Source organism: Mytilus edulis, chromosome 13, assembly GCF_963676685.1.
Source record: "Mytilus edulis chromosome 13, xbMytEdul2.2, whole genome shotgun sequence".
NCBI classification, from domain to species: domain Eukaryota; kingdom Metazoa; phylum Mollusca; class Bivalvia; order Mytilida; family Mytilidae; genus Mytilus; species Mytilus edulis.
The window spans coordinates 24,052,918-24,072,757 of record NC_092356.1 but is presented as its reverse complement, the minus strand read 5'-3'; the positions used below and the strand labels follow the sequence as shown (position 1 = coordinate 24,072,757).

The 19,840-nt window shown below is 31.3% G+C and overlaps 1 protein-coding gene across 2 annotated transcripts; it reads left to right on the top strand.

The window, feature by feature from the left end:
• Positions 1-1,009: 1,009 nt before the first annotated feature.
• LOC139500704 (neuronal acetylcholine receptor subunit alpha-3-like) lies at positions 1,010-18,056 on the top strand. 2 transcript variants are annotated; one of them, XM_071289530.1, is made up of 8 exons: positions 1,016-1,172; positions 2,004-2,787; positions 3,975-4,840; positions 11,526-11,665; positions 14,211-14,255; positions 15,076-15,185; positions 16,375-16,907; positions 17,602-18,056. In XM_071289530.1, exons 5-8 carry the CDS (start codon positions 14,214-14,216, stop codon positions 17,979-17,981), a joined length of 1,065 nt encoding a protein of 354 aa, XP_071145631.1. In that variant the 5' UTR covers positions 1,016-1,172; positions 2,004-2,787; positions 3,975-4,840; positions 11,526-11,665; positions 14,211-14,213; the 3' UTR covers positions 17,982-18,056. The 2 variants fall into 2 exon arrangements, with proteins under 2 accessions (XP_071145632.1, XP_071145631.1); XM_071289531.1 differs by having other exon boundaries at positions 1,010-1,172; positions 2,158-4,840.
• Positions 18,057-19,840: the final 1,784 nt, after the last annotated feature.

Genomic DNA, 19,840 nt, shown 5'->3' with positions numbered 1-19,840 from the left:
GATTACTGATGGTATTAACAAAATGATACATGCTTCGAGGATAAACAATAAAATAAAGTTTGATTTTGAATAATAGAAATACTATATCCTTAGTTTCTTTTTTTAGATAAACCCTGTTCCTTTTAAATATCACATAACAGACATAGCTATAGAACATAATCATGCAGATACCAAAAACCAACCAGATGTTAAAAATGTTGAAGTAATTTATGAAACAGGCAGTTTCAATCTCGCTTTTCATAAGCTCCCAGAGAAGATATGTTATAACTTCAATGAAATGAATGAACATTAACAGGGTACAAAAATGTCAATTGCAAGGTGCTATGAATTGAAACGATATTGGATTTGAAATTAAAAATATGTATAAGCTTGATGCTTGATATCCCAAATGAAGGGTTGTTATGAATTTAAGATAGCAAAGTATACAAACGGCACTACAGTCGTTTTAAAACAAATGATTTGGCTAATTACAAAAAAGCACACACAACCGGATCCATTTATAAAATTCTGCATGTTTCATGTGAATCAAATGAAACTTTTGTACTCAATGAAATTAGATTTGATTCGAAAACTGTCTCTTGTTGAAATGCATCTTTTTATAAACCATGTATGGGTAGAGCTTGGATTCTTTGTTTTTATTTTGTGAACATGTATCATGACTTCATTGCAGCCCTGTAAGTATTCAGTACATCAAGTAATTTGTAAAAAAGTATTTTGTTCAAGATTTAAACCAACACAAATTATATCTGTGTTATGGTTAAAGAAATGAATATAAGAAAAGAAATTTTAAATACAAGTTAAACAATTATGTTTGTAAATAAAATGGTATGTAAAGGAAATGATTTACTTCTCACGTTCATAACAAGTATCAATTGTCAAATAGATATAACCTATTTCGAATGATTCATAAATAATACAATTCAAATCGAATATGGACGTATATGTTGCATACTTATTATACCTGCACTATTTTTATCTTTGATACGACCCCCAATCTCACAAACTATACGTGTAGTTACAGATAGATTGTAGATTGAGACCGAACGTGTTCTAAATACAAAAACGATTTACCTCTGACTTCAATTTTCAGAGCTCAAGATATATTTCTGAACTACATGAAAACGATCATGGAACTAAGATTGATGCACATGATTTTTATTCTGATAACAATGGTAAGTGTTAGTTTAGTTTTCTATTTTAACATGTTTAACTTGAAGTACATTCTACAAGTAGGTGTCAACGTATAAATCGACAGTCATACTTCCTGTATACTAATATTGTAGGCATATATTATTCACGATAAAACATTAGATTATCTTTAAAAAACTAATATACCAATAAATTATGTGTATCTCTTCTGTTTCGTGTTCATCTTTTTTAGAGAGTGTAGTAATAGAATAAGTGAATATCCATTTTATAAAAATCAACATTTTTATGTTTTACAATATTTCTTCGGATTTGTTTGAATCGTATGTTAAAATTAACAAACTATCACGGTGTCTTATTATGTAAAAGATAGTCGGCTTATCAAAGGAACATTTCAATTTCAAAGTCGAAAATAAAAGTGAAAACACTATTGCAGAAAAAATACAAACAACAGTGTACAAACCACAGAATATAAAACATAGGACTGAAAAACACAAATCCCACCTCAAACCATGTGTGATTTCAGGTGCCCGAAACTGTAGACAGATAATGCTTTACATGTTTCATCCGTCGTGTTGCTCATATATTTACAAACCTGATGTTAATTTCAGAGAAATTGATTTTATATTTCTTCATACTGTATTTACAATTCAGAAAACATAAAACAAACATTTAAAAAGGATGAAAAGGAAAACACTGTTTTGGTTTGCTTTTTAAATGAAATAAAAAATGTAGACAGTCAAAAAAAAAAAAAAAACACAAAAGGAAGATAGCCAAAAACGTTTGGGATATCTCATGATAGAAATTGATATACACGAATGAATCATGTTCATGGATTTTTATATATTTTTCAATAGAATATACAGTACGTTTTTGTGTCTTCATGGTCTTCAGCGACAGAACTGAGAAGTACGACGTATTATACTTCTCAAGCATCAACAGATCTTTCTATTATGGGAAGTTCAACTGAAATGATATCTGCAGATGAGATATCTTTACCTTCTTTTTCAGTTAGCGTACTGTTGACTGCCACAGGTACGGACACCTATCTTTACACGACTTTTCAGCCTTCTGATTCCACTGTAAGTCCCAGTTTTCTAGTAGATTACTTGACAAGTATAACTGGTGAGACGTCTTCAAATTTGTCGAAGGAAGAAAGTACACAATTAACGTTGTTAACAGAAGAGAGTACGGAATTAACGTCGTCAATGGAAGAAAACGAATTGATTTCATCCATAATGTTCAGTCCAAGTTTAAAAACGCCTTCCGAATTGTTATTTCATACTACCTTTTCCGTATCAACGTCTTTAATTGACTCTGACTCAGATTCGTCAATGATTTCTTTCACTCCTACCGTACAGCTGATATCTTCAGGTTCTGAAACAACTTCCGCCTATAGAGACAGTACCAGCATGTGTCCATCGACGGCTCAGACAATAAGAGAGGTTATAACGCTGTGTTCATGCAATTCCGAAGAAAGTCATTTCCAATCAGATTCTAACACTATTTCAAGTACAATTGGTCAGCCATGTTACACTACAACCATACATCCAACAACCTGTTCGTCAAACGTTCAATCAACATCTATAATAGAGACAACATCTGTTGACTATAAGCCATGTAGCTGTTCATTACAACCAGGTAAGGTCAAAATGATATATTTAGAATTAATAATTTTGTTGAAAAATATCGGGGTACATAAAAAAGACTTTGTAAATGTTCAAAATTGTTAGAAAATACTGTACTATAACATGTATAATGCAAACTTTATATAAAAACCTAATGTTACAAAAATTATGTGCAATTATATTTATGTTACTCACCGAAATATCAAATTGTATTGTATAGCATTATATTTGACTAATATTATTAATGTATATTTAATTGTATAATAATGATAATATACTGTTTGCCTTGTATAACCCAATTTATATTCAGTCACATCTTACATGCTTTATCCACATATTGCAGCATCAATGCGTATTGCTTGATTTGATATGATTTTGCTTTGAAGTGTTTAAAGCTATCTTAGTCAGCCGTGTGTAAATAATGTACATACTATCCTCATAATAAAATTGAGAATGGAAATGGGGAATGTCTATTTTTTCAAATTAATCAACTGACATAAATGAGAGTTTTTTTTATATTTCATTAGTTTAATTTTCATCATACGTTGTCTATTTGTATGATAAGTTATAAATAACAATCTGAAGGCAAATATTTTACTTTGTATGTACTGGTCATCAATGAGAATAAGCACTATTATTATTTCTTTATATTAACACCAACGAAGAGTGTTCTAGGAATGAACCACAATATTTAAATTAACACGTTTAGATAATGCCTAGGGTGTCTTTAAAGTATTTAAAAACATATTTTTAGATTAAACTATATTTTTAGATTAAACTATGTTTTCTGTGGATGTATTTTCAGAATTATCTAACCATCAAAGTAAAATTTAGTTTTGTAAAATGAAACTTTAAACTTCCTTGATTCAACTTAACACATTTTGTTTATATTTAGATAAAAAAAGAATCTTTCCCAGTATTCATTTCATTGATTTACATTTTCAGATTACAAAATTACATGTATGAATGGGAGGTTTGAATCTATTTCTTATAACTATTTGCATATTGCTGCATTTGTATTTATAAACTATTTAAATGAACAAAATCCTGATCAGACTTCAGTTAAATATTGTATGCTCACAAAGATATTTTTCTATAATAAATTAAAGTAAAGTGAAAATGAAAATTCTTATGCATTATTTAAATCTATTGCATATTATGTATGTTGTTTCATAAATAATGTGATCATTTTCGTTTCAGGTCTCTGTAACTATAACTCTATTATAAAGGTTTGACCATTAAATCGTGTTATGAAAGGAAGGCGAGACTTGTAAAAGTGCATGCATAGGTCTATGTAACGTGCGTCTTAAATCGTTAAAATGGCATTCAAATCTTGACAACCTTATCGCTCCTTACAATATCTTCTCCCAACCGGCAGTAAAACGCTTGCCGAGTGGGGCGTCTGTTTGGATGTGCGGGATGTATTAAGTTTGCAGTCACGTCCGGTCAGAATGGGGTCGTTAAATCAGATGTCTCGTGTAAAGAGAATGTCACGCTCTTTGCACGTGAAGAACCCTTGCAACAACTCTTTGAGGGCCCGTAGGTGGCCTGTTGCAAGGCTAAATGTCAGTCCCTATCCAATATACCTTTATTTTCCAGTAGAAGTCCAAATGTCACCGACCATTATCCCAAATGGCCTCTATTAAAGACCTACCCATTGTATTTATTGTGAACTTGTTCTCGTCCTGAATATGCATGAAATATTTGCAACTGGACGTTAAGCAACCAACAATCAATCAACCAACCTTACAATATTTTGAATGCACCATTTGCAAGATAGTAACTAAACATATAAAACGTCAGATTGATGAGCTTATTTTACGCAAAATCTAGGTAAACCAATCCAATTCTTCATCTTTTTGTTTTTTGATACTGCTTTTTCATGTTTTATTTTACAGAATCCAGCTAGTCTATAACTCATAGTGGATGAACCACTCTTTGCCAGTTTTATAAAGTTAACACAATTAACATGATTAACTACAGTACGACATCCATCTGAAGAGTGATAACGAATCAACAGTTATAGAGTACCTATAAACGATGTCATGACAGTCTTTAAGGCAGAGGTAGGCACTAGGTTAGACTCTATAGGCTGCACCAGTACCAATTAACGTTATTTTTCACTATATTATTATTTAATTTATAATTTTAATCCAGTATTAAAATTCAGTCTCTCCTTTAACGTAATTTCGTTTGTTGATGTCGGAAATCTTTTACCAGGGTTCAATATAGAACACATTTATTTTTGTGTATATTCTTTTAGTTTTCGTTTGAATTTTGCATTTTGAATTTTTTTTTTTTATTTTTTATTTTAATGATTTGATTTGCATTGAAATTTTAAATATAACTCATGATTACCCATATACCCACTGTTTATTGGGGGATAACCAACAGAAGCCATAAAATAAATTATATTTTTTAATTTTTCTCTTATTATTACTAGAAATAACAGAACAGCATTGTCTGGGTTATTTTTCTCTTATTTGAAACAATATTAATATGTTGAACACAACATATACTATTAAAAAGTATTAAGCAAATTTGACAAAAACAATCTTTCTTTAATATGTTTACACACAATTTCGTTGCATATGCTAGTAGCTTTTTTTAAGACAATCTGAACTTCCTCTATCCAGTAAAACACTGCACAAAAGGTATAAGGAATTATTCTATTCTGTATTAGTAAGAGAAAAAACACGGAGACAAAACATAATTCCAATAATTCGAATATAAACAATTAAAACAAATGTATGGCCCTGAACAGGACAGACAGCACTATACTTGCACATTATACTGAAAAACTAACACTGAGTCAAACTCGATAGCCCCGGGGAGGATTAACAGTTGCTGTGTCACATGTAGTATCCTTCGTAATACTGATGTCACTTAAACTATGGATGTAGTATCTGAAAGTTACTGTCAATTGAAAAAAAGATAATTTTAAAGCATGATACATTAAACATTATTGCTTCTAACTATTTCCAAAAGGCGAAAAAGGAAAAGTAAAAACGGAACAGATTGGGTGTGTACAATGCTCATTGATTTGTAAAATTACAGTTTTCCCTCAGCTATGGTATATAACAGTTGTGCAGCTGGATAGTTTCTAAAAAATATGTAACAACTCTAACAGACTCAATACCTACTGTGCTAAGAACACGTATTAAAACATGATTAAGTGAAGAAAATATTCCCGAGACTGCTTTGTAATCTCTTTTTTTGTGTGTTAAATGTTCTTCCTTTAAACTTATGAAAAATCTTACGCAACTGAATTAATAAATTTAAAAGCAATAAATATGTGTGGTTAACACTGATTTTAATATAAAAAAATACTGCGCAGTAAGTTGGATTATAGCTAAATTTATGTTGGTGTTCGTGAAGTAAGAGTAATCAAAATAGAGAGGATAAGAATGATTGTATTTAACTTCTATTTGAATGTAATGTTTCTATTTAATACAAAAATCTCCTATATGTTGTATCACTATATAATACTAGACAAAACGAAATTAACTATAGAGGGATGAATGTATTTAATTTGTATGTGGATATAGTGTTTCTAAAAAGTCTTCTATAGTTTGTATTACATTATAATACTAGTTAATTTTCCTTATTAAATTTGTACTTACTAAATGTATTTATTAGACAGTAAAACACTGCATCTACTTGTATGTAAAAACAACGAAACATGATAAACTTACTAAAGCTATTATATCAAGCCATTTTTTTTATAAAAGGGTATGATTTATTACTAATGTAATACATTTCAGATTAATGAGAGGAAAATGGATGGAAATGATACAATTAGATCAGTATTCAGCAGTAATCATGAGGCTAATGATACATGTACTTTCAGGGACTTGTAAATGAAAATAAGATATTAATTTCGCGTAAACTCTACACTGTATGTACGTACGGGTTTAGAACATTTAAAAGGGCGCATATGAATTTCAACTGAACACGTCTATTTATCGGTTAAACTGTTGTTTTAGTGAAAAGAGTCCGGATCACATTATAAAATTACAGACTTGTATCCAGCAAAACACATCTACAAACTAAGAGATCAAGCATATTTTCACTCCATGAAAGAAGATTGGCGATCAATAGTAGTAAACGGAAAGTCAGAATCTAATACCAAGATTTACATATATAAGTATTATAGCATTGAAATAATTTTGTTTAGTTTCTAGTCATCAAATATACATGTAGTAAACTATCAAATTTCCACACAAATGACAATATAAAAGAGGCAAACGAAATCATTGAGATACGGAAGGGAGTCGAATATAATATAATATGAACTTTACCCTGTATATATAGGTGGCTTTTTTTCTCGTTGGTCGGGTGTTGACCATCAACTTGAGCCATATCTTTTATCATACATCAATTCGCTCGAACATAAATCTACCTCCCTTGTTGGATAGCATTATGAACATATATCTATCATTTCTTATAATAACTAACCCCAACCAATTGCAACTAAAATTTCACAAACTAACACGTGTTGCAGGATCTTAATGTTGACGACTTCAAGTCTTAATCTCCTGATTGCATACGTGCGATTTCTTTATTCATATATAATTCGGCTGGCCACGTTATTTATGGTGACCTGATTATTGTCAGAACACTTCTCTGTGATATCCAAATGTCAGAAATATCGTGAACCTAATTCATCAATTTCAAAATACTGACGGATTGAATCGGTGATTATGTCAGGCAATGGGTCTTCTAAACTTATTGATACATTGAAAGAGTTGGTTCTACTTTGTGTCATAAAAAAATACGTAGATACTAATATCTTGTCTTCATACTCAAACGAATTCGTTCAGCATCGATTGCGGTTTTCAACAGGTAATGTACATTTCATTGTGTTGTCTATTTCTCCACCTGATATTATGCCTTTTTAAGGGGACTTTTTTCCGAATAATGTAATCAAATAAATAATATTAACACATTAAACAACTATTGAAAACGTTTTTTTCTAGATTGAAGTATAAAAACAATAATAGTGCATTGACTAGACATATCAACGATATAAGGATTCGGCCCGAAACGAGAAAAAAAGCTCGGCAAAGCCTCGCATTTCCCCGTTTCTAAGCCTCGTCCTTATATCGATGATATGTCAAGTCAATGCACTATTATTGTTTATGTGTGCAAAATTTTAAATGTTAATTTCAAGTATCCCTCAAAAAAGACAATCTGTAAGCATACAGGAAAATATTCTACCCGAAAGCAATTATTATATTAAATATTTGATGAATGTTATTATTAAGGAAAGACGAACAAGTAAGTGAACAGGAGCACCTTATTTTGCAATATCCCTCAATTCAATATAAAAAAAAAACCGTTTCATGTTTTCTTGAAGTGACATGTTTATGACCCTATAAACACCTTTAATGATCGTTTATCTGTTGATTTCATGTTAAATATACTAAGTGTCATCCTTTCTGATTGCAGGTATGATACATTTATAATGTTTACTTTGCAGTATGTCAACCGAAGCAATTTGTATCCGAAAGCAATTATACTATAACATATTTAATGAACGTTGTCATTCATGAAACACGAACAAACAAGTGTAAATGAACACCTTATTTTGCAATGACCCATAAATCAATATAAAAACCTTAGTGAATCATTTTCAAGAACATCATTTCTGATGCCTTCACAGTCATTGCCAGATATTTTTGTTTTTCGATAACTAAATTCCACCGATTTAAGAATTCATGATCATATTCCCTGTGCTTAAACCACGACAATTGGTTCACACGAATAAAAGTACTTTTACATAACGTCGTTATATCGCATGAATTCAGGGTTTTGTTCAGAAAGCATTTAGCAACATCAAGAAAAAGAAAGAAGGCGATATTATCCAATGGAAATTTTTCCGATAAATAGCTGGAGACAAAGGTCACAGTTATCTCTTTAATTTCGAATATTTGGTATTTCGGCCAAAATATAAAATAAGTTGAAAGCATGTGGCCAAATTTGTCTTGTCTAATTGATGTTGTACCTTTTCAGGTCTCATTGTTGCCATTCATATAATTGGTACGTTTTGAATATTAATGTTAGACGCTTTTACGGTACGTTAAAATAATGTGGCTACTGATCATCATTACCTGTTTACTCCTTTAACCTTTTCATAAATTGATAGAACTAAAGTCTTATCTCCATTGCATAAAATTGAATTCACAATAGCTTCAAACGTATAATAGGTCTCGATATCACAGTAGTAGCATTCAAAGTCTTTATTTTCCATGCCTGCAATATAATAATATCGGTCTTACAAGTTGATCAAACTTATTGAAAAACAAAATAAAAAAGAGACACTAATCGTTCAAAGTGTTGCTTTACGTGTATTTTGATACCTTTTAACAGTTTGTACGAAGCATACAATGTAAATTGATATGAAAATGAAAGTTTTGAATGTAGTTCATAGCTTGAATAAAGTTTTATAATCAACAATGATTACATCAATGATTACATCTGATATTGAACTAAATATTTTGTCCTCGAAAGTATACACATGATGACGTTGCGATTATTCTAAAACGCTAATACTACAATCAAAAGACATGTCCAATGTTTAGATAGGTGTCGTTAACAATTCGACATAAGACAGTTGATTTTGCAACATTTTAATCATAATCGTATTTACATCACAAGCACGGTATTAAAACCCACCAAAAATGTCAAGTCAATGCAACCAGAACAGAAGCAGGACATGAGCGCAACAGTTTTTCTTTAACAAATTTATTATGTCTAGTAGTTGGACCCAAGGAGCTCTTTTATTTTTTCCAGATATTCTGAAAATGAGCACTTTTGTACAAAAGGTGCAAAAAATACCAGAGGGACATTCAAACTCATTGATCGATAATGAACTGACAAGCCATGACCGAAAAAGAAATAAACAAACAGACAAATAATAGTACCAAAAAGATAGCATACAAAACTAAAGACTAAGCAAAACGAACCCAACCAAAAACTGGAAGTGATCTCAGGAGCTCCAGAATGGTGAGCAGATCCTGATCCACAGGTGAGTGTCTTACTACAGTAGTATATAATGATGTGTTTTAGTTGCTTGCTTTTGAACCAATAAGGAAACAAAAAAAAAACAGTTGTCTGCAGTTATTAAAACCAATTGTCAAAAATGTTTGTCTTTGCTTCTGTTTTGGATAGATTATAAGATCTGATCAAGACCGAAGCACAGAACTTTCTCTCATATACCAACATTATATTACCCACCGTGTATAACATCAATATATTACTTAGAAGAACAGCTTGGCTAAATTTCTGGTGAAAAAGGGTTTTTATTTAATATGAATTGTCCCCAATCAGTTTTTTCATCTCTTAATGAGTTGCAGTAACTGTTTTATCTTTATCCTGACTGTTGTAAGTCATCAACTCACCGGTTTATAGCAATTGTTGTTAGCCAATAATTAGCCATGTAATGTATTATTAAGGAAAATCCCTTTATTGGTTATAGTGCGTTGCATGTTGATAAAAAAAACATCATTATCTCTTATTTATTATGTTCTTACTTTAAATTTTCCCTGTTCAGAAGTAATTTCAAAGAAATACATTTAATCGTATAAACCAATGCTAAAGTTCTACAACTTTAAGCGAATTAATGAAACGCGATATATCCTTTATCAATTTTAATAAATGTCAATCTAATTAGAAAAAAACTAAACAAATATCATCTTAAACTCGATTTTCATTATAATAGCAGCATGATTGTTAAGGGACCGTGTTAGGTCTCAAGACCAAACATTTATTCATATGCATTGCTTGCAATGATTGAAAAAAGTCATGTCCAGGTATTAACCTCGTTTATTGTGTAATTCTAAATGTAGTTGTTAATTACGTCTCTAGTGTTAAGATGGTTTAATGGACATATTAATACTGAAATAATGCACTAGCTAATACCTGATTTAAATTTTTCCGACTTTGCAATTGATCACATTGGTGAAAATGATGTTGACGCAAAGAGGAGTATATTTCACTGTGATCTTGATTGTTATCACAGGATCAAGCTGTAAGTGTCCATTTTTTTAAAGTTAATTATGAAAGCGTTTCATATATTATATCTAAAATTTATGTATCGTTTAATTTGAGTGCACTACTCGAAACAATGTTATTTTACAGATCATTTACTGTTTGCAATTATGGAAATTAAATTTGTATTGATTTACCTATCGTGTTAATATTTTATAGATATTGTTGTGTTTTTGATTTTATTATTTTCAGTATCGAAAGTTTTACGAAAATTGTATGTTATATATATAATATATACAAATCAGTTTTAATTGTAACTTTGTAATGATTTTTATCTGCAAATATAATATGCAGCTTCAGAAAATTGTATTCACATGAGATGTCAATAAACTGTACAGATTAAAAAACATCCTTGATAAAATTTGAGTGCGTTGTCTAAAATCAAATTTCACCAGGGTTGCGTTAAAGATTGTAGCGGCTACGTAGTGCTACGTAGATTTTGACTATTGAACGAGTAGCTATAGACTACATGTAGTTGTTGCATAGATATTGATATCAGCTACGTAGCCGCTACGTTGCTGCTACAATATTGAACTCAACCCTGGTTAAACACGGTTTCAATAGCTAACTCCTACATATTATTCTGTATATGAACATACACGAATATTCGCAAATGCCATGTGTGTGGCTCCCAAAAATTGTAATCAGCGCAAATATGGTTTACAGAAACAGTTTTAACAGGTATTCTATATTTTTCAGTCAAGTTTGTATCCTCGTACAGTGTCAGTGATGCAGAAAATATACATACAGCTATACTGACAAGTTATAACAAACATGTTCTCCCTGAAGAGCCCGTAATTGTGCAGGCTGAATATAACCTTCTGACCATTAATTCACTTGTAAGTAGCAAAATTATAAAGTTGTATTAATATACCAGTGTCCATAGTTAAGGGGAGTGTCCAATCTTGATTCGGAAGAAATTCAGTTTGACATTAGGTGTAAAATGATGTATTTATATCTATTGTACAGGTAAAATCTAGTGTAAATATAAACTCAGTTTAAAATAATGAAAAACATGAATTTAATTTTACTCCATTGTTTTCTTCGATTGTTTTTTTTTTTTGCTTAGCTTTGTTACAGTTGCTGAGGTGTTTTTATAAGGAGGGTGAAATAATTTGTAGATACGTAATTCTACGTCATCTAAGTATTTGCTCAACATACGAACCAAAATCATAAGTCAACAAAATGCCACACAGAAAATTTGAGAATGTGGATTACAGTCTTTACCAAAAAATAAATTAGACCGGTTTGATCACGTGTCCTCTGAAGTTAAAGTGGTTGTATCCAACTTTTGAGAAATTAAAAATAAAACAATTCGTAATTATCTGAAGGGCATTTAACACAGTTCTATCCAAATTCTAAAAAAATTAAAAAGAAAGAAAAAACTGTTGGAACACTCGTCAACGCTTAACAAAATTTAGTCATAAACTCTAAAGTGGTCTTGTCATTTTGGAACCATTTACTACGCAACAGGGATTTAACTCATTGTTGATGGCCATACAATGACTTATAATGTTAAGTTTTGTGTTTTATTTGAATGCTTCTTCGTGTTATTTTTGTAACTTCATTGGGGTGTAAAAGCGTAGGCCGATTACATTTAGTATGAAGCGCGGAAGCGCTTCATTCTAAAAATGTGCGCACGGTCAACGCTTTTACAACCCTATGAAGTTACAAAAAGAAACATTCAATACTTTTGATTATATTTTTAGCTAGGATCATGTAAACACGAATTTTATCAATTTTTTATTTAATTTACTTGTCCATTTTATTGTTGGACCTCGTGTTATCATGAATGACAAGTTTTATTGAGTAATGCAATTGCTTTAGGAATAGCACGTGATGTTTGGTTAGCCAATCAGAATAACGTATTATAGTGAAACATACATCTAATGTAATTATATATAAATGATTAGACCTTAACGCATAACATATCAAACAAAAAAGATAAAGATTACATTTTAAGCCCAAATCATTCAAAGTATAAAATAGACTTGAAATGATTACTACTTTCATCGGAACTTTGTTATGAGCTAATGAATTTAATGATCTAAGCACAGATTAGGAATTCTTTAAAACTGTTTTTTACTGGCGTAATTGAGGATGTTTTTCAGTTTGTTTATGTCACAAGAATATGTCGATATTTTACCCTTCAAATATCTCAATGTAATTAAAAACTTTAGCTATAATGGATTTACATTTCTAATCGGACAATAGATAATAGAAATAGTAGTATGTTTAAACATTTCACTTTATTCGAATGTCATTATTACAGGAGAGTAAAATAGATAAATTTATTTAACAATTTTAGAATTTCTTTTGAACACCTTGATCAATAACAATCGACAAGTTGTATTTTCAGTTGGTTTTTTTAGCTCTAATTTCAAATTTATGTTGATTCTTTGATGTTTTAATCGCAAATCAATACATAAGGTCATATCTCTTTTTTCTTAGTTTGTCATTTTCCCTTTTGAAATGTCTATTGATGTTTCATATGTTTATACAGTATAAACAACTCAAATTGGACTAATGAAGTTCTGTTTTTAATATAATGCCATGGAACATCTGGCTATTATTATGATTAGCTGGATTTTCTCATGAACAGTTTACTCAGTGTAGATTGGATATTATATCATGACAATTATGATCAGATTTCAACATCATCCCCATATATGTAACCCTTAGTTAACGCGCTTCTGGCGTACTAAATTATAATCCTGGTACCTTTGATAACTATTAAAAGCTTATCAGATAAATAAGTATTCCTCAATTTGTCTTAATTACTTTCACTGTTTGGTTTAAAAGTATTATTCATATGCTAATATCCTATATGAATTCCTGTAAACGGAATGTAAATTATTCAATTTACTGAGGTTCCTGCCTAAATATAAATCCATACTGTATTTGGGACACTTTTTAGGTGCAATGATCTATAATTTCGTATTATATGTGGTCTTCCAATTCTTTCGCTTCCAGTCCAACTTCTTAGTCTAATGTAGACAAAATGTTCGTCAAGTATGCCAACTTGTAAGTTAAGATATAGTATCTTTGGTGATTATTTTTTTCATAATGAAAAAAGTAAAATCGCAAAACAAAATGATCCCCGAGGAAAACTCAAACGAATGGATAACAACTGTTATATTCGTAACTTCGTACAGTCATTTTCCTCTAGAAAATGGTGGATTAAATTTAGTGATATAACTAGCTAAACCTCTCACTTGTATAACAGTCGTGGAAGTGCCGACTTCAAAGTATTCGTTATAATAGAACTTTATTTCAAATCAAAATCCTACACATCGTATCAAAAGGAGTAAATAAAATGCTAAATTAACAAACAAACAAAAAATGCAAACATTCGGAGTTCCAATTCTATTTGTTCTGTTTTAGGAAATGAAAACTCAAACATTGACAACGTCTGGATGGTTTACCGTGGTAAGTTTTATCCTCGGTAATATAATTAAAATGTCTGTTTCTTTCCAGGAGTTAGAAAGATTTTAAAAACAGATATACCAGAGTTTTTTTTTCTGTCCCTTTAATGGTCATAACTTTGACTCTTCTATTAAGCCACCTAATAACCTAATTTTGTTCAAGAAACAATTAAGAATTGAATGCCTCGTTTTGTTAATATATTGGGGTGCAAAAGCGTTGACCGAAATTCATTTGGTATAAAGCGTGGACGCGCATTATTTTAAAAAAATACGCACGGTCAACTCTTTTACAACCCTATTAAATTATCAACAGAAGATAGCAATACTTAAAATTACATTTTTTTCACTATGATTATGACAACACGATTAAAAATCATTTAAAATTAAAGTGTTTATTCCTGAATTTCTATTAAAAACACAAGACGAGTAAAATCACGATTAACACCGAGTTATTTAAAAATATAAATGTAAAGATATGGATTAAAATTAATACGATCTAAAGAAAACAATATGGGGGAATTGATGGAAAATAAAACGTAAATATCTAATTTAATTGCACTTTTAACGCGATTTGGTTGCACATTGGTTGTAAAAACTAACTCCATGATTTGTAATTCATACGGTATGAAAAACCTACGTGTTGGATTTTAATTCAATGTCGTAAGATATTCATTACATACCGAAAATTTTGCACAATTGGCCATGGCAACCAATAAATGTTTTTACAAAAAATATCTAAATAAAAAAATGCACAAAATAAACGTGTAAATTGAACCATTAGCACTAAAAATATAAATATATTATATATATAATTCTGATTTTAGGTTTGGAATGATAGCAGACTTACATGGACAAAATCTTCTTATGGAAACATAGAACATATTTACGCATCGCAAAAAATAATATGGCATCCCGAATTGATCGTGGAGAACTCGTAATTATGTTTACCTTTTATTTTTATATTATAATGTTCTTATTTAGATTAAAATTAGACAAGGATTTGCCTTTTTTATAACATAAAATAACAATATCGCTAAGTTGATCCTGTATAGTAAACATGTGAAATATCTCATCACTTCTACGATAAAAGTATGAAACATTTTAATACGGAGTATATATTTCCCAATTTATACGATATTCCCGTGCTTGCGTTTCCTATCATGATTTTCTTGATAGAGGGTTGCTGCTCACAAGGAAGCTTTTAATCCAAAAGTTCCAAATGGTGAAGTTGAAATCATCCCTTCGTAAATTTTACGGACGCCATCACGAGTTGGTTGACCGTTATGGAATAACTGTTTTACAAATGATATCGGATATGTTCCTTACGTTGTAACTGCAATCCCCTTCCCTTTCAAGAATATGATCTATCCATTTAGACTATTTACCGGATTTGTTATCACATAAGCAACACGACGGGTGCCACAAGTGAAGCAGGATCTGCTTACCCTTCCGAAGTACCTGAGATCATCTCTAGTTTTTTGGGGGTTCGTGTTGCTTATTCTTTAGTTTTCTATGTATTGTCATGTGTACTATTGTTTATATGTTTGTCTTTTTCATTTTAGTCATGGCGTTGTCAGTTTATTTTCGATTTATGAGTGAGACTGTCCCTGTGGCATCTTTCGTCCCTCTTTTAATTGATTGTCGTTATAAACTTGTCAAGTGTGTTCAGGAAGAGCACAAAATAACAAAAAGGAATAATAGACCTGCAATACCCGCAATCCGAAAATTTGGACTGTCACTAACACATGTAACAATTAAGGGTTAATGTATATCATGATAGGGATTTTGCAACAAGTTTCTTTCGAATCCCTCTCAAAGTTTATGAAAGGATTCTTACCGAGTGGAGAAAGCGTGGTGCTCTCTCTACACGCGTGAGGTCATGATAAATTAGTTGGTAATCAGGGCATTTGTTGAAATTATCGATTCTTATCTTTCACTTCCCTTATTTAACATTCCAATTTTCTGCACCTATGAGCTTTCTAAGTATTAAAATTTGACTGTATATTGTCGTTCATGTTTTTATGAATGTTGCTCTCTAGTCTGAAAGACCTTATTACTTACACGTTAATTAATTTTGAAAAAAATAAAGACAGTCGTATATAACTCTTTTTTTTAAATTTCAGGGTTATTGGTTTAACAAATCTTGGTCAAGATGACATTCAGTTAAGGATACAGTATGACGGAGAAGTACGATGGGAACCACCCGCTGTTTTGTCAACGTCATGTGACATGGATGTCACGTTCTTCCCATATGATATCCAGACATGCGAAGTAGAACTAGCCAGCTGGGGCTTTCCTTCAACGGCAGTAAATTTATCATTTTTGAAAACTCATGTCAACCTTAATAATTACAGGACAAATGGCGAATGGGACCTACTCTCTACCGACCAACACCCTGGCGAAATAATTGAAGACGACTTGACCTATTCTGAATTGTTGTTTTCCTTACACGTGCAACGACTTCCGGGCTATTATTTAATGAGTGTCATATTTCCTGTCATTGTTACAGCTGTACTTACATCAGTAACTTTTATGTTACCAGTAGAGTCTGGAGAGAAGGTTGGATATATCTTGACTGTACTTTTAGCCTTAGCTGTATTACTGACATTGTTTTCGGATAGTTTGCCAACAACTTCAAAACATACTTCAGTTCTTGGTAAGGATTGTTATCATGTTTATTGTAACATTATATATTTAAGGTCATGGGTTGCCGAACAATTTACACTAACCCTAACCCTGTAGCATTTCGAAACTACAGAAACTTGTTGTTTTGTGTACTGTAGTGTTGATTGTTGAAGTACACGTATTGCATTTTTCAATTCAAATAGTAAGTGAGCAACAACAAAGATATGACCACAAAACGATCTCATACAAAGACAAAAATTGTATAATAGGTCGTATGTAAAACTAGGTTAAAATACCTTTTAACATATCTGTGTGCCTCGGATTGGTAGCATGGGTAATCCACTATCATGATACTTATATTTTTCCTCTTAAACAGGACATGCTTTACAGTGTAAAATGGTACCCTCGAATGATAACTTGTGTCTTCCGTTATATATAAAGGCCTTGGATGGTTTAAAATGTTTAGTAAAAAGTGAAAGGTTATTTGAACAGCGCGGGACTGTGTATATTTCAGATGAGTAAGGGGAGTGATGTGAGTGTATAGGGGGTGATGTGTGCTGTAATTGAGGTTCGTGGATAGTTACGATCTTCAATAAACTCAAATGCCTTACATGAAATAATTAACATTTGCTTGCTTGCTTTTTGAATGAGAAGAATATTATCTTACATGCATATTTCACATGTATTTAACTCATTTTGATAATTTTTTGTTTTTAATTTTTCAGTTATATTCCTTACTGTTACACTTGGGCTAGCTTCGTTTGTCATCATATTGACCGTACTAATTATAAGACTTTACCATAAGCCTGATAGTGATGTAATGCCTCAGTGGGTCCATAGATTTGCAAACAAATGTAGAACACTGAAGTGCAAAACAGCTACAGTATCATTAACTGACGACAAGGTATCTAGAAAGGTCAATACTACACCACAGGGTGGCAAGTCTGTATGGAGCGATAAAGACACGGTTCGGCCTTTTGAAGATGATAAAAATACTAACAAAGACCTTGCTGAATTTTTCGACAAGTCTTGTTTTTTCGTATTTACAGTTGTCTATTTGATGGTGGTTTTAGGATTCACCATGACACTGGGAACGTCTTCATAAGTATAACTACATTGCAGATATACATAAGTTGTGACAAGGTCTATATGATTGGAATTATAAGGGACGACATCAAAAGATCGATGTAGGATAAAAAAACTTAAATCAAATAGTTTGGGGGGGGGGGGGGGTCACCATTGTTGCAAGTTTTGTTCATCTAAAATCGATTTTACATACTTCCCTATTGGTCAATCAATTTTTCCCAAATTAAGTTAAGAGGGGGGTGTGGTGGTCAGTAAAAAAACTATGTGAATTAAGTTTTTTATCCTTCATTGAACTTTTGATGTTGTCCCTCATGACTTTGTGTTGTTATGTTGTTTTATTACGGGCGTGTGCCACGCATTGTTTTGTTGTTGTAAGTTTTGGGACAATGAATTTGCATTTGATACTTTTACAAATTTTGTACACTCAATTTGAACCTTTCTTCAGTGTTAAAATATTGATTTGTTTATCTGACATTCATTTAGAACAATGTATCACTGTCCTGGCATTGCCCCTTATGACGAACAACTATTCGTAAAAATGATTGATCAATTTGACAGTGCATCGGACTTATAGTTCTAGAGCTACACATGTGCATATCATGCGATGTCTAACACTATCTGTGAATGATGACTACATGTATGTTTAAAATTGCATCACGTGGTCACCATACTTACGTAAATGTGTTGATCATTAAAAGGGTTTAGCATGGTTATGACAAAAAGAAATATTTAAGACAATGTAAACACTTGAGGGTGTCATTCATTAAAAGAGACAGGACAAGACAGCAAAGACAAAAATGTGATTTGTGTAACAAACATAATATTATTTGGAGTATTAAAAGCTTCATTTAATATTTCCTTAAATTAAAAATAGTAAAGTCTAGCTACTAGGCCTGCGACAGGAAATATGCGATAACTTTTGAATAAACACTCATTGCATTTATAGATAACTATTCACAAAATGATTCATACGGTTGTATTTTTTTTTTTTTTTTTTTTATTAATAAATGAATTCATTATTTGTGTGTTAATGCATTAATCATATCAATGCCGAATATTATCATTTTTACCACAACATTTGTTTTTTATTTCGTTGGATTGCCGTCCTTTATTCCTTTGGTATTCATATTTGAAATAAAACCAAAACCGGGTCTGGACTCGCTGCATACAGTTATTATAAGCTTTATGCATGACAAATACTAGTAACTGACTACTTGTTTTTTCGTGGTGACAAAATGTTTTCTTTTACAATTAGTGTTGTAACATTTAAAACTATTGGTAGACAAGACTAGTTTGCACGACAAATGAAGAAAACAATTGCACACTACAACTCAGCATTATGAAGCTGCAGACCAATTTATATAATCATTCCCTGCCACAAAACCACAAAAAATAACAATGAGTGTTGCAAATTCCAAACTATCGGCACTCGTAGTTATATATCTGCATGTGAAGACAATCCTGTACATTACTTACATTACCCTTTAGTTAAACAACGTTTTTTTTTTATTTCATGAGCAGTTTAATTCTTGTCCTTAACACAAAATTAATTAGAAACGAAAAACTGTGTAATAATGTGAACATGGCAGTGTATACCACTTTTAAACTTGTTACATATAATATAAAGAAATATCCCAACACACATGTCAGTCTTCCTATTACAAACGCCAATTTCTACATTTCACAAAATTCACAAATGTTATCCTATAAAGTATTCCCAAAAATTGTACTACTGCAAATTTAGGTATGTTTTTTGGTATATAATATTTTATTATTTAATATGTGGTCAGTAGTTTGATACCATGGTTACAAACGTGCAGATAGTGGTTTCATTCGTAGTGGTCAAACTTTCTAATCCCCAACAGCATTGACATTGAT

Excerpts from the sequence above, each read along its gene's own strand:
- LOC139500704 (XM_071289531.1), top strand. The coding sequence starts at position 14,214 with ATGAAAACTCAAACATTGACAACGTCTGGATGGTTTACCGTG. Across the intron at positions 14,256-15,075 it reads CGTCTGGATGGTTTACCGTG|GTTTGGAATGATAGCAGACT; the intron begins GTAAGTTTTATC and ends TTCTGATTTTAG. Across the intron at positions 15,186-16,374 it reads GAATTGATCGTGGAGAACTC|GGTTATTGGTTTAACAAATC; the intron begins GTAATTATGTTT and ends TTTAAATTTCAG.